At 49.6% G+C, this 14,803-nt stretch overlaps 1 protein-coding gene across 8 annotated transcripts in view; it reads right to left on the reverse strand.

Moving 5' to 3' along the window:
• ARHGAP39 (Rho GTPase activating protein 39) overlaps nt 1-14,803 on the reverse strand; it is a 125,011-nt gene that overhangs the window by 47,588 nt on the left and 62,620 nt on the right. For all 8 annotated transcript variants that reach the window (XM_070631309.1, XM_070631305.1, XM_070631310.1 and 5 more), the window contains exon 3: nt 2,639-3,073. In XM_070631309.1, coding sequence (XP_070487410.1) covers nt 2,639-3,073 — 435 coding nt within the window. The remainder of the gene's footprint in view (nt 1-2,638; nt 3,074-14,803) is intronic.

A 14,803-nucleotide genomic window follows, 5' to 3' on the forward strand; every position in this document is an offset into this window, starting at 1 on the left:
AAGAGATATAACTTACAAAAGCCAGAGCCATAAAATTGATAAAGTGCCTAGAAATAAACCTTCAAGAAATAGGCAAGGCCTTTGTGGAGAAAGTATACAATGCACCATCTTTATACGTGGGAGAAGACGACATACTCAAGATGTCCATTTCCCCCAAACTGATCCATAAATTCAACACAATTCTAACCCAAATCCATACAGGGATTCTTGTGGAAACCTGATCCCAAACTGACCCAGGAATCCCACAGAACATCCAAGACACCTTTGGAAAGAGGACACTCCTGCCCGCAGACAGCGTGGTGCTGGCTGGAGGGTAGAGGGCGCAGGGCAGAGAAGGGCGGCTGCTTATCAAGACCTGGAACCCAGAGTGTGGGTGATGGACACACATGTCAACAGAATCCTAAAAAGAATCCAATCCCTTCACCTAATTACAGAGATGAGTCAGCAACCAATAAAGAATTCAAAATCATCACGGTCCAATAAAAACCAGACTCTAGGGCCGGCCCTGTGGCTAAGTGGTTAAAGTTCCGCATGCTCCGCTTCGGCGGCCTGGGTTTGTGGGTTTGGATCCTGGGTGCGGACTTACTCTACCGATCAGCCACGCTGTGGAGGCATCCCACATACAAACTAGCGGAAGACTGGCATGGATGTTAGCTCAGGGCCAGTCTTTCTGAAGCAAAAGAAGAGCAAGATTGGCAACAGACGTTAGCTCAGGGTGAATGTTCCTCACAAAAATAAATAAATAAATAAATAAAATCTTTAAGAAAACAACAAAAAACCCTGAAACAAACAAAAAAATGAGACGTTATCTGAGCCCTGAACCTGCCAGGTCTGCTGTGTAAGAGGAAACACGGGAGAGCCTGTGGGCTCCAGGAGGGGACCAGAGGTGGGAGCATTGTTTCTAAGGATGTTAACTCCCAGCCCACCCACCCATTTGCTCTCTCCTCCTGCTCCCCCTGGGACTTCTGGCTCCTACCAACAGAAGCTCCCCTTCTGCAGAAGACTCCCAAACTTCCCCTCCAAGCCCGCTCAGACCTGCCCAGCCATTGCCTCTTTGGCCTCTGACCCCTAGTGTGTGTCCAGCATCCACACTGATCTGACCCCAATACATGTCCTGTCTTCCCAATCCCACGCAGGAGCACCTAAGTGCACCCCAAAGCCGCCTGCACAAACACCAGACTGTGTGGCACAGAATGGCGTTACCACTCTTGCTGCTGACTGCCAGTGGGCCTGTTTCCATCCTGGGCCACCCGCATGGCGTTTTCATGGAGCAAAAGGGACCCCACGTGGTTTTCACCAGGACAGACACCATCCTGGCACATTACCATCCAGCCATTCCTTCTGGACTTGGCTCCTTGGGCACTGGGCCCAGGGGTCTACTCTGGGGCCTAGAACAGTATCTGCTAGATATGGGCACCAGGGTGCAGGCACTCAGGGTATGGGGCAGCAGGGTACAGGCCCTCGGGGTATGGGGCACTGGGGAGCAGGCACCTGGGGTATGAGGCACCAGAGTGCAGGCTCCCAGGTATGGGGCATTGGGGCGCAGGTTCAGGGTATTGGGCACTGGGTGCAGGTTCTGGGGTATGGGGCAGCAGGGTGTAGGCACTCAGCGTATGGTGCACTGGGGTGCATGACACTGGGGTGAGGCTCCAGGATATGGAGTATTGGGGTACAGGCTCTGGGGTATGGGGCGCCAGGGTCTAGGCTCCAGGGTGTGGGGCACTGGGGTGCAGGCTCCGGGGTCAGGCACTTGGGGTATGGGGCACCAGGGTATAGGCTCCGGGGTATGGGGCACCAGAGTGCAGGCTCCGGGGTGCACACTCTGGTCAATGTTGCCACTGAAACCACATGGTGGGTATATGAGCACCACAAGATATCCTGATGTGCATGAGGTTAACAGGAAGAGGGAGGCCAGGCATCCACCACCACGTGTCACCTCTGCACACAGCCATGGCGGCTGGCGGACGGGGCAGACACATCCTCAACCCCAAGGCCAGAGTCCTGGGGTCTCTCTGGCGCTTGGGGCACAGGGCCTGGACGCTCTGCTCCGCTGCCTGACCACCTCAATCCTTTACTTGTAAAACGGGGATGACAATAGCACCGTCCTCTGGGGTTCTAGTGAGACCCATCAAGTTTGGGCAGGGGAGGGCTGGCACCTATGCTGGTGCCCGTCCTTCAGGTCCCCGAGGACCTGCCTCCTGAGAATCACAGGCCTCGTCTGCCCAGACGGGGCTTCGCCAGGAGAAGGCACCTCCCCTTCATGGCATGTACTTTGTGGGAGCTGCCTCTGGGGGGTACTAACGCCATGTCTGCACTTCCCAAAGCACACAGAACCAGACAATTCCACAGTTTTTAGCCAGAAAATCTCCAGCCCCAGACACTTCCTGACAGCTGCATCTAGGAAAGGAGAGGAGAGCGGCTCTCACTTACTGTCCCCACCAGAGGCCACTTGGCAGGGAGGCAGATCTTGGTGCCAGAGGGGAAAGGTGAGGAGACACGCAACCCTCCCCATCACGGAAGGCTCTTGTCAAACGGAGACGAGAGCCACTGGGGACATAGGTGGCAGTGGGCACAGGCAACTGCTCACGGAACAATCAGGCCCCACCCCCGTGCCCCAGGTCTGCCCGGGCCGCCTCACCTGCCGCTCTCCTCCTTCACAGCCCCAAACACGGCCTGCCGGTTCGCCCTCCCTGGTGGTTCCTGCGCCTTCTCACTGATGTCCGGCTCGGGCTCCAGGGAGGAGCTGGTGCTGCCATCACGGCTGACGCTGCTGCCTCGCCCAGGGCTGTTCTCTGCGGAGGCGCGGGGGGACTCGGTGTTCTGCTTCAGGGTCTGCAGCTTGGCCAGGGGGATGATGTCGCAGTCCTGTGGCCGATGCCACACGGTGCGCTGGGTGGTGGCATTGTAGTAGTAGAAGCGGGACGTGTTGGGGTCAAAGAGCTCCCACCACTGGTTCTCGCTGGTGCGCTTGATGCGGACGCCAGCGGGTGGGTCCCACACGCACTCACCGGTGACCAGGTTGGCATACATGCGCTCGCGGGTGCGTGGCTCGATGATCTCCACCCACTCCAGCCTGAGAAAGAGAAGATGGTATTAGCGTGTGGTGGCGCTGCAGGCGGCCAGCCCAGGACCAGAACGGGAGGTTGGCAGAGAGAAGCAGGGGGCCCCACCCCGGGCCTGGCCCCCAACCCACGGGCAGCCCCATCCCTTAGGCAACGTGCCTTGCATCCCAAGCCGCCAGGTGGTCCACCCTACATCCAGCATCAGACCTTTTCTCACATCCAACAGTTTCAAAAGCAGGAAATCCTGTCACAAAATAAAACCAGCCCAAACCCACGTTCCACCCCTGGTTTTCTAAATGCTCATTAGTTCCCAGGCCCTTGTGCGCTCTCTGAGGGGTCTTGGGTCTGGCCCCTCTGGCCCACCCCATGTGGAGGGGGCACGGAGCTCCCGCCTCAAAGGGGCTGTCCACTCTCCTCGCGTCCGGCAGCATCCTCCAGGAGCCCTGGCTGCTCTCAGCCTGCCTGGTCACCGTGGGCCACCACCATGGGCCACCACTGCCCATCAGTCTGCAGCAGGAACAGGGACCACCATCTCCACACTGGGCCCAGCAGAGACGGTTTCCTCCCAGGGGCCCCCAGAGCGCCCCACCCCCAGGACACAGCTTCCATCCTGGTAAGTTTTTTTAATTAAAAAGATAACTTGGGGGGCCTGCCAGGCTGAGTGGTTAAGTGCACGTGCGCCGCCTAGGCGGCCTGGGTTCACTGGTTGGGATCCTGGGCGCGGATCTATACACCACTCATCAGGCCATGCTGTGGCAGTATCCCACAATGAAGAGCTAGAATGACCTACAACTAGGATATACAACTATGTACTGGCACTTTGAGGAGGAACAAGTTAGCTCTGCTCCAATCTTCCACACCAAAAAAAAAAAAGATAACTTGGAAAACAATGTAAATTAACTCTATCTAGAACAAGGCAGTTTTAATGCTGATACGTTTGATGTCAGGGTGTGGTCCAGCTGACATCTGGTGTATTTTTATTCTGCTTCCAAGTTTCCACATAAATAACAACCCTCTAAATGCCACAGACTACTCTGCAGTGTGGACGCTCTGTGCCTGCCTGTCTGTCCACCAATCTGCTGTTTGGAAACCCTGCAATAGGCCTGCTTCTCACCACCCCTGTGATGGTCAGAAGTCTGGTCTCCAGGACAAAGAGCGCTAATTCCAGGGGCTTGGAGACAATGAGGGGTGGCCTGCAGCTCCCTCTCTGCCTCCAGGCCGTGTCTTCCAAGTGCGAGCAAAGGTGGGCTTGGCAGAGGGCGAGGGGGCGCTGACGGCCTTAACATAAGTGCTCATTCTCTGAGGACCTCACCCTACTCTGAGACCAGACCTGTTTGAGGGCTGGCTGCCCGTTTAGGGAGGAGAGAAGGCACGCCCAGCCCCCATTACTCACTGTCCATTCCCAGCGGCAGTGCCCCCTGCAGCAGCCCTGCAGGCTCTGGGGCCTCTTTCTGGGTCAGCAGACCCTTCCAGAAGCCCACAAGGAGGGCCAGGTGAGTCCAGGGCCCGTGTCTCAGCCAGTGCCTGAGTGTGGGCACCCAGCACAGTGCAGTGAGGCCAGGCAGGAGGACAGGAAGTGGAGTGGCCTGGCAGGGCAGAGGACGTGGGGAGGGCTGCCTCATGGGATGGGGCTCTGCCATGGGGGCTGAGGGGCACAATGAGTTGGAGGATGTGGATGGCAAGTGGAGCCATGGAGAGGGCAGGAGATGAGGGAGGATCAGAGGGAAGGGTGCACCCTGGGGATCCTGAAGGCTGGAGGAGGAAATGCCAACATGGGATCGCCCCTGGGGCTCACCAGACCCTGAGAAGCAGCAGGCTGTATGAGAGATGGGATGGAGAGGATGAGGAGACAGTCATGCTCAGCTCGCCTTAGAAACAAAAGGAAGCCAAAAGCAGATGGGGACAGCAGAGAGGAGGAGGGGTGGCGACTGTGTGTCCCAGGACCACCAGCGAGCAGTGGTGCCCAGTGTGAGGAGGCTCTGCATAATGCTGCTGCTCCAGGGAAGCAGGAAGCTGGGATGTTGGTTAGGCATGTTCCCGATGCCACACGTGAGCAATGTGGAGCCCTCACCCCACCCCCAAGGATCCAGCGCAGGGAGTGACCTGTCCTGTTTCCTCAGCACCAGCACTTCCCAAACAGACACCTTCCTCACTGATGACCAGGGCAACCCCTCTTCCCCCGCCCCCTCCACAGCCTGCGTTCCACCGTCCCTTGCCCAGCTCCCTCCACCACTCAGCTCATGACTGCAGGCCGGCCCACACTCCTGCAGGAGCCACTGAGGGATCCACAAACAGCACTTTCCGGTCTTCGATGGAACTGTGCCACTTTTGGTACTACTGACCACCCCCTTTTATTTTCATATTTTTAACTTTTTGTTTTGAAATGCTCAGGCTGCTAGAACAGAACACCACAGACTGGGTGGCTTATGAACAACAGACATTTACGTCTCACGGTGCTGGAGGCTGGAGTCCGAGGCCAGGGTATGGCAGGTTGGGTGCCGGTGAGGCCCCCTTCCCGGCTGCAGGCAGCCCCATCTCCATGTTCTCACGTGGCGGGAGAGCAGAGTCAGCAGTGAGCTCTCCACTCTAAGGGCACTAATCTCTTCACGGGGCCCCACCCTTATACCTAATCACCCCACAGGCCCCACCTCCAAATACCATCACACAGGGGGAGGGTTTCAACTTGAATTTTGGGGGGACACAATCAGTCCATAACATAAACAATTTCAGGTCTACAAAGAGTTCAAAGAACAGCCTTCGTCCAGATTCCCTGTGTTACTACTCCATAGACGACATGCAGGGATCAAGGTGAGGGGCTCTCTGGGCGTCTGGCAGGAGTGTGCAGGAGAGCTTCTGGGCCCTGGGGGGTTCTGTCCACAGCAGATAGCAGCACCCCAGGAGTCCCCCCACCATGTTGCTGCTCTTTCTCCTTGTGACTAGGATGTGTCTGGAGGGGAGATGTTCTACTTAATTATCCTGTTTCTTGTCACACTTTCACCCACTATTTTAGCATTCACTGATGATTCTTGCTGGAAACATTCATTACTGCGGTGTTGGCCCAACACTGATTGTCTGCTTCTGTCGATCCTTCTACATGTATTAGTTGGAATTCTATCCTCAGTGTCGTAGGATAAAGACGTTGTCATGTTACCAGTGGTTGCCATGGTAGCACCTTTTCTTCTTTCCACTCTTCTCTATTTTCCAAGTTTTCTATAATTTTCACAGATTACTTTTGTAATGAGACAAAAATTAAGAGACATTATCTACCATTCAATACATTTTCCAACTATGGCATACAATAAGACTTTCAGTGTCAATCTTTAAAGTTTTAAAGATTTAGTGGACATTTCCATCATGTGTCTGCACACTTTCTACTGGCCTGCACAGCACATCCCTCAGGCATGCAACCAGTGGTCTCTCCCTGTGGGCGAGCATGATCAACGTTATTTCCCTGTGTGTGTGTGCAGGTACCAATGGTCTCTGGGGCTGGGGGGGCAAGGCTGGTCAGTGGTCTCTTCCTGGGTGGCAGGGGTGGTCAATGGTCTTTCCCTGGTGGGTGGGGAGAGGGGGTGGACAATGGTCTCTCCCTGTGTAGGGGGGTGATCAGTGGTAGCTTCCTGAGAGGGTGTAATGATCAATGGTCTCTCCCTTTGGGGGTGTGTTTTAATGTGAATCCAAACTTAATGACAGGGATGGACTTTTACAGTTAACAATTAAACAAAGTTATATAGCCTTTTTTAAAAAAGGCTTAACATGTTTATATGTATATATTTGTGTAGGAAATTGCTGGAAGGGTAAAGCCAAGTATTAAAAAGGGTTGCCTAGGAGTAGTGGAATTTGGCACAATTTTACATTTTTCCTTTTTTACTTATCTAATTTTTTTCAAATCTTATAATGGAAAATTTCAAACATACACAAAAATAGATTAGTATAATGAATGCCCATGTATGAGGTTTTAAATTTTTCCTGATTATTAATGAGGTCAAGCATCTTTCTCATATTCATGAGCCATTTATACTTCTCATTTACTAGAAACAGTGACTTTTTGCTCATTAAAAATTTTTTTTCTTGCTAATTTGTAGGAGTTGTATTTTTAAAACATATATATTATATATGAATATAAACACATATGTAAATATAAACATATATAATATAAACATATATTTTATATATGAATATAAAACATATGTATTCTCAATAGCAATCCCTCTTGGTTGAGTCTGTTACCAATCTCTCTCCTACTTGTGGCTTGTCTTTTCACTCTCTTTATGGTGCCTTTGCCTTTTGATAAAAAGAAGTTTTTAATTTTATTATGTTTTAAATTTTATTACAGTTGAATTATAGTCGATTTCTCCTCTTCTGCCTTGTTTAAGAAATCTTCCCTATTTCTAGATCAAAAACATTCTCCAATAAGTTGATTTGACAAAGTTTTGCAGCTTTGCCTCTCATATTCAATTCGTTAACTACCTGAATCGATTTTGCTTACTGTGTGACATTTCATTTTCTGCACGTGGACAGCCAGGGGTCTCAGGATGGGTCGTTACACAGCAGCCTTTCTTCCAGGAGCGACAGTGTCGGACACTGTGCCTGAGCTCCCTGCTGGCTCTGTTGGCCGATCCTTCTCTGACCAGCACCACGTCGTCTTACCCACGACAGCTCTGCACAGTCAGCACTGCTGGGTCCCTACTTCTCTGCTTCATCAGGCATGTTTTGGCTGCTCTGGACTCTCGCTCTTCCCCATGGATTTTGGAATCAGCTTGTCAATGTGCATAAACATAGTAGGTGCCTTCGCTGGATCTATCCCAGGAGAATAGGGACGTCTTTGTGGTGACTTAGTCTCCACCCAGACCATGGTGTATCCACACGTTTAGGTCTTCTTTAAAGGGTATGTACATCTTTTGTCAGATTTATTCCCAGGTTTTATACACATACACACACACCTGCTATTGTAAATGGTATGTTTACTCTTTTAAAAATAAAATCATGACATACAACATACACAGAAAAATGTACAGAATATAAAAATAAGTATAATAAACAATTATGTTTTAACGTTTGTATAGCACTCATCAAGAAAAAAACAATGCAGCATCCCTGACATCTCCCCACGTCGCACTTCTGTTCACCTCGAGGAGACCACTATTCTGAGTTTTAAGGCAACCACTTCCTTGCTTTTATAGTTTTACCATCTCTGAAGACAACCTTAAACAAATTAGTTCAGGTGTGTCTATTTTTTAATAATATATTCAAACAAGAAAACTGTATACTTTGTATTTTGCTTCTTTCACTTACAGCTGAAACTCACTGGTGGTCTGCCCAGCCGCACCTTGCCCAAGCTCACTGTGTACAGTGTTGCACTGGATGAAGTGGCGGCACTTTATCAGTTCTGCTACTGACATCTGAGTTTGTTGTTTGGGGCTACTTCTCACAATTCTGCTGTGAACGTCCTTATACGGATGGTCCCCAACTTGGCATGGTTCGACTTAGTTTCAACTTTACAATGGTGCGAGAGTGACAGCAGTCAGTAGAAACTATGTTTCAAATTTTGAATCTTGATCTTTTCCTGGGCTAGCAATATGCTGTGCAATCCTCTCTCGTGATGCTGGGCAGCAGCAGCAAGCGCATTTCCAGTCAGCCCTGCAATCACGAGGGTTAACAACCGACACGCTGACAACCCTCTGTACCCATACAACCAGCTGTTTCTCACTTTCAGAATAGTATTCGATAAATTACATGAGATATTTGACACTTTATTATAAAACAGGCTTTGTGTTAGAGGATTTTGCCCAATTGTAGCCTAACGTAAGTGTTCTGAGCACCAAGGCAGGCGAGGCTAAGCTATGAAATTTGGTAGGTTAGCTGTATTAAATGAATTTTCCACTTATGATATTTGCAACTCACCGCGGCTTTATTGGATGTAATCGTGAGTCAAGGAAGATCTGTATGTGACTCTGCAGCCTGGCAAGGAGACTGCAGCAGTGGGACGCTGGGCCCCAGGAGTAGACAGCAACCGTCCAGAGGACACTGACTTGCTCTCCTTGAGCGTGCACAGCACAGTCTGTTACTCTACACCCTGGCCTGCCTGTTGATGTTTTAATGTTTGCATCATTCATTTTATAAAGAATTTTCTGATTGTTGTTGGTGTACAGAAATGCAGTTTATTTTGTATATTATTTTATAAGCAATCTTGCTAAATTTTCTTGACTCTACTGTAGATTCACTTGTGAATAAACAAGGAACAAACCTATTTTCATTTGTGTATGATATAACATGATTATGTAGAAACACAATCAATTTGGCAGATAAATGGTTAAAATGAATAATTCTCCATCTATGTGTTCTGCAGTTTACTATGATACGGATTCAGGTGTGGGTTCATTTTTAATTATTGAAATGAAGGATTTGGGGAACTCCTGGATCTGAGGGTTGACTCTTTAAACAATTCTGGAAAAATTTCCACAGCATCTTTTCAAATACCCCCCTCCCCCACGCCCTTGCCTCTTTCTGGAACTCCCATAGAAGATTCGTCACGCTTGTCACAGGAGCCCCTGTGCCTGCATGTGGCTCACACTTCCCATCCATGTCTCGTCTGCCGCTTACCAGATCATTTCTTTAGTTCCTCTTTCTACTTCATTAATTCTCTCTTTGGCTGTGTTCAACCTGCTAGTTCTTTTCCAAATCTCCATTGTCATTCTTCAGGGTCTTTTGTTCTCTGCACACATTTATGAGCTTATTTCTTTAAAAAAAGCTACTCTGACCCTGATAATTTCAATATTGGCATTTTTATGGGGCTGTTCCTGCTGAGCCTCACTTGTTATGCCTTGTTTCCTTGTGTGTTTACCCTCTACCCCTGGATTTGTCCCACGTCCTTCTCTGCTCCTGTAGCAGGACTGTGCAGTGCTACCGGAGGAAACCCTATGACGGGGAGGATGGGCGGCATGGTGCGAAGCCTCTGCAGGAGCCACTCCAGGCTCCAACACGCTGTCCATGGTACCATGCAAAACGATCAGTATTCTGAAGCCTCACCTCTCTCTCACCTGCTCCTCTCTGTGAATGTCCTAATGACTGCCTTGCAGAGAACCCAGAGGGTGGTGAGGGTTACTTAGCAGCGGCTTCCCCTTGAGACCCTCAGTCAGCGCATGGTTCGGCCCCTCACACCAACTCCACTCCTTCTCTGCCACACTCGCAGCAACGAAACTTTCGGACCCCAGGAAACCAGCAGGTGCACAATGCTGGCTCCCAGAGCTCCATCAAGTACCCCTTTAGGGAATCACTGCTTCTGTGGGCGTTGTTGCCCTGAGTCTCAACGCAGGACTGTGACGTCCTAAGTGCCTGGAACCACAGCAGCCCTGCTTCCCTACTCCGTCCTGAGGGTGCACCCCTCCCCTGCTGCGAGCCACCTCCTGGCCCAGCACTGAGCCCCTGGACCCCCTGCCTTCTCCTGCCTGGACCACCCGGCTGGTTGCTGGCTGGCCATTTTCTATACTGAGTTTGGAGCAAACTGCTAAACCTGGGAGTTGGGTCACTTCACTGGGCCACCTCAGGGATGGAGTGCACTCCCACCAAAGCTCATGGCTCTGCTCTCAGCTTCCTGGTCCACTGGGCTCTGCTCACGGGACAGCTGACAGCCCCAACCCATGGAGCCCCTTGCATGGGCACCTCCTTTCTCCCACCAGGCAGACATCAGGACTCCATGGGCAGCTACCCCATGCTGAGAGGCACTGATCTGCATGGGCCAAAGAACATGAAAGGGACCTGCTTGGACTCTGAAGAAGATGGTTGGCTGACCGAGGGCTCTCTCCGTTGTAGGAAGAAAAAAGAGTGCTGGGACAACGCTGGGGGAACCCAAAGAAGGCACCTGTAGGCAGAGGCCTGGAGGCCAAGGCAGGAACTGTGGGTCGTGCTCGGGTGAAGAGGGAAGCCAGTCAAAGGTTCTGGACAGGCCTGACATGGTCTCACTCAGGCTGATCTGGGGGAACAAGGATGGAGGCTTCAGGAAGGCGGGGCAGGAGCCTGCCCCATGGACAGATCGAGTGTGTTCCCCAAGGGCCAGGAGATGGGAGGGGAGGGGAGCCTGAGCAGTTAGGAGAGGAGCAGGCCCCTGTGGGTCCCGGGTCAGAACTCAGGGCGACATGGACCCCTCAGCAGGGGCAGAGAGGATGCAGGAGACCAAGGGCTCAGAGACGGGGAATCGATGGCTCAGCCGATGCTGCACCTCTGGTACTCCCTGCAGGGAGGAAGGGAGGCACCCGTGGCTCCCTGCAGGCAGCTGCCCCACGATGGGGACCCCTGAACCTCACCTCACACAGCCACGCTGCTCTTCTCTCCTGGCTCATAGCATTTGGATTTGGCCAGAACACAGTCCCGACACTCCCAAAGGGAGGACTGTTCAAGCAGAGAAGCTCAAAGAGCCCTGAACTGAACATTCTAAGCCCTAAAGAAGCAATACCAATTCTTATTTTTGCTTTAAATACACTTTCAAATGAATTTAATGGTTATAATTCTCTCTGAACAAAGAATAGTGTTTGTTCCCTTTTTAGCACGATCCTGTTTGCATATGGGCAGGACCCCCACTTTCTCAGAAGAATGTTCTGGGTACCTCCTGGGGTACAGCATTGAACCAAGACCCCCAGGGAACCAAGGAGCAGAGAATGCGTGCCGGACAGGGAGGCCGGGCAGACCCTGCACAGAGCGAGGCAGGGATGGAGTGGAGCCAGGGCTAGCCGGTAGTCAGCTCCTCCACCCAGACTCCTACTGGGCAGGTGGGGAGAGTGGACTTTGTGCAGATGGGAGAAGACGCGTTTCATCCCTGGAGTCAGTGCCGTCCACACCCAGCACTCGGTCAGTGCAAGGACACTCGGTCACCAGGCGTGTAACAGAGAAACTGCTGAAACTGCCCTGGGGGCTTTGCTGCTGGGAGGAGGGATCATGACCCTGCAGGTGACGGACTGACAGCAGCAGCCCACTGACACCACCCGAGCTGAGACTGAGAAAGGTTTATTTGGCAACAGTATTTAGAATGACTTTGGAGGAAAAAATAAGACATTTGGTGAAAGTGGTGGAAGGATATCAGATGACCGCGATTTCCCAGGTTTGGACTGAGGCTGTGGGGCAATACCTGAGGGCCACAGACTGGTCTGCAGCCCTCCTGGTTCCAGCTCTCCCCAGCATGCTCGGTGTGGCGCGTACTAAAGTCAACATAAAGGGACCTTCCTGTTTTCCCCAATTCTTGGAGACATTTACTTGCAGACAATGATCTGTTCAAATAAATACTTCCTGAGCAAACAATGAGCGTCAAGTACATGCCAGGCAACTTACCAGGTGAAATGGATGCAAGCGTGACCAAGTTCATTCCCTGCCCTCCAGATTCTTACAAAAAGGGTGCCAGGGTCATTCACTGGAGAAAGAACAGACTTTTCAACAAATGGTGCTGGGACAGCTGGAGATCCACAGGCAAAAGAATGAAGCTGGACCCCTACCTCACACCAGACACAAAAGTTAATTCAAGATGGATCAAAGCCTAAATATGTAAGAGCTAAAACTATAAACCTCTTAGAAGAAAACACAGGGGTCAATCTCCATGACCTTGGATTTCACCATGGATTCTTAGATCTGACACCAAAAGCATGAGCAACAAAAGAAAAATAGATAAATTGGACTTGATCAAGACTTAAAAATTCTGTGCTCTAAGTGATACCACCAAGAAAATGAAAAGACTTGAAACCATAAAACTTCTAGAAGAAAACATAGGCAGGGGCTGGCCCTGTGGTCGAGTGGTTAAGTTCATGTGCTCCGCTTCGGTGGCTGAGGGTTTCACCGGTTCGAATCCTGGGCACAGACATAGCACTGCTCATCAAGCCAAGCTGAGGCGGCATGCCACATGCCACAACTAGAAGGACCCACAACTAAAAATACACAACTATGTACCGGGGGGGCTTTGGGGAGAAAAAGGAAAAATAAAATCTTTAAAAGGGAAAAAAAAGAAAACATAGGCAGTAAGCTCTTGACATCACTCTTAGCAATATTTTTTTGGATCTGTCTCCTTAGGCAAAGGCAACAAAAGCAAAAATAAACATGGGGGACCACATCAAACTAAAAGCTTCTGCACAGGGAAGGAAGCCATCATCAAAACGAAAAGGCAACCTACTGAATGGGAGAAAATATATGCAAATCATATATCCAATATGGAGTTAATACCCAAAATATAGAAAGAATTCATACAACTCACTACCAAAAAAACAAGCAATTCAGGGGCTGGCCCAGTGGTGCAGTGTTTAAGTTCACACATTCCGCTTCGGAGGCCCAGGGTTTGCCAGTTTGGATCCTGGGTGTGGATCTACGCACCCCTTGGCAAGCCATGCTGTGGCGGGCACCCCACATATAAAATACAGAAAGATGGGCACAGATGTTAGCTCAGGGCCAATCTTTCTCAACAAAAAGAGGACGATTGGCGGCAGATGTTAGCTCAGGGCTAATCTTCCTCAAAACAAACAAACAAGCGAGCAAGCAATTCAATTGAAAAATGGGCAGAGGACTTGAATAGATACTTTTCCAAAGAAGACACACAGATGGTCAACAGACATATGAAAAGATGCTCAACGTCACTGATCATCAGGAAAATAGAAATCAAAACCACAGTGAGAAATCACCTCACACCTGTCAGAATGGCTGTTATCGAAAAGACAACAAATAAGTGTTAGCGAGGATGTGGAGAAAAGGGAACCCTTGTGCACTGCTGGTGGTGATGTAAATTGGTGCAGCCACTATAGAAAACACTATGGTGGTTCCTCAAAAAATTAAAAATAGAACTACCCTATGACCCAGCAATTCTACTTCTGGGTATTTACCCAAAGAAAACAAAAACATTAATTTGAAGAGAAATATGCACCCTTATGTTCACTGTAGCATTATTTACAACAGCCAAGATATGGAAGCAACCTAAGTGTCCACTGATAGAGGAATGGATAAAGAAGATGTGGTATATATATATATGTACAATGGAATATAACTCAGCCACAAAAAAGAATGAAATCTTGCCATCTGCAACAACATGGATGGACCTAGAGGGCATTATGCTAAATGAAATAAGTCAGTCAGAAAAAGACAAATATCGTATGATTTCACTTATATGTGGACTCTAAAAAACAAAACAAAACAAAACAGAAACAAACTCACAGGTACACAGAACAAACTGGTGGTCACCAGAGTGGAGTGGGATGGGGAACAGGAGAAACAAGCGAAGAGGATTAAGAGGTACAAACTTGCAGTTATGAAATAAATAAGTCAGGGGGTGTAACGTGCAGCATGGGGAATTCAGTCAATAATATTGCAATAACTTTGTATGGTGACAGACGGTTACTAGACATCATGGTTATCATTTCATAATGTATATAAATGTCAAATCACTAGGTTGTACACCTGAAACTAATATAATATTGTGTGTCAATTATACTTCAATTAAAAAAAAGAAAATGAACAGACAACCACCGAATGGGAGAACATATTTGTAAATCACGTATCTGATAAGGGACTTGTATCCAGAATATATACAGAACTCTTACAACTCAATAATACAAACACAAATAACCCAATTAAAAATGGGCAAAAGAATCTGAATAGACATTTCTCCAAAGAAGATATATGAAGAGCCAACAAGCACATACGAAGGTGCTCAATGTCATCAGTCATCAGGGAAGTGCAAATCAAACCACCTGCAAGATCATTTCACACCTGCTCCTATG

The sequence above is a fragment of the Equus przewalskii genome, chromosome 8 (assembly GCF_037783145.1).
Source record: "Equus przewalskii isolate Varuska chromosome 8, EquPr2, whole genome shotgun sequence".
Taxonomy (NCBI): Eukaryota; Metazoa; Chordata; class Mammalia; order Perissodactyla; family Equidae; genus Equus; species Equus przewalskii.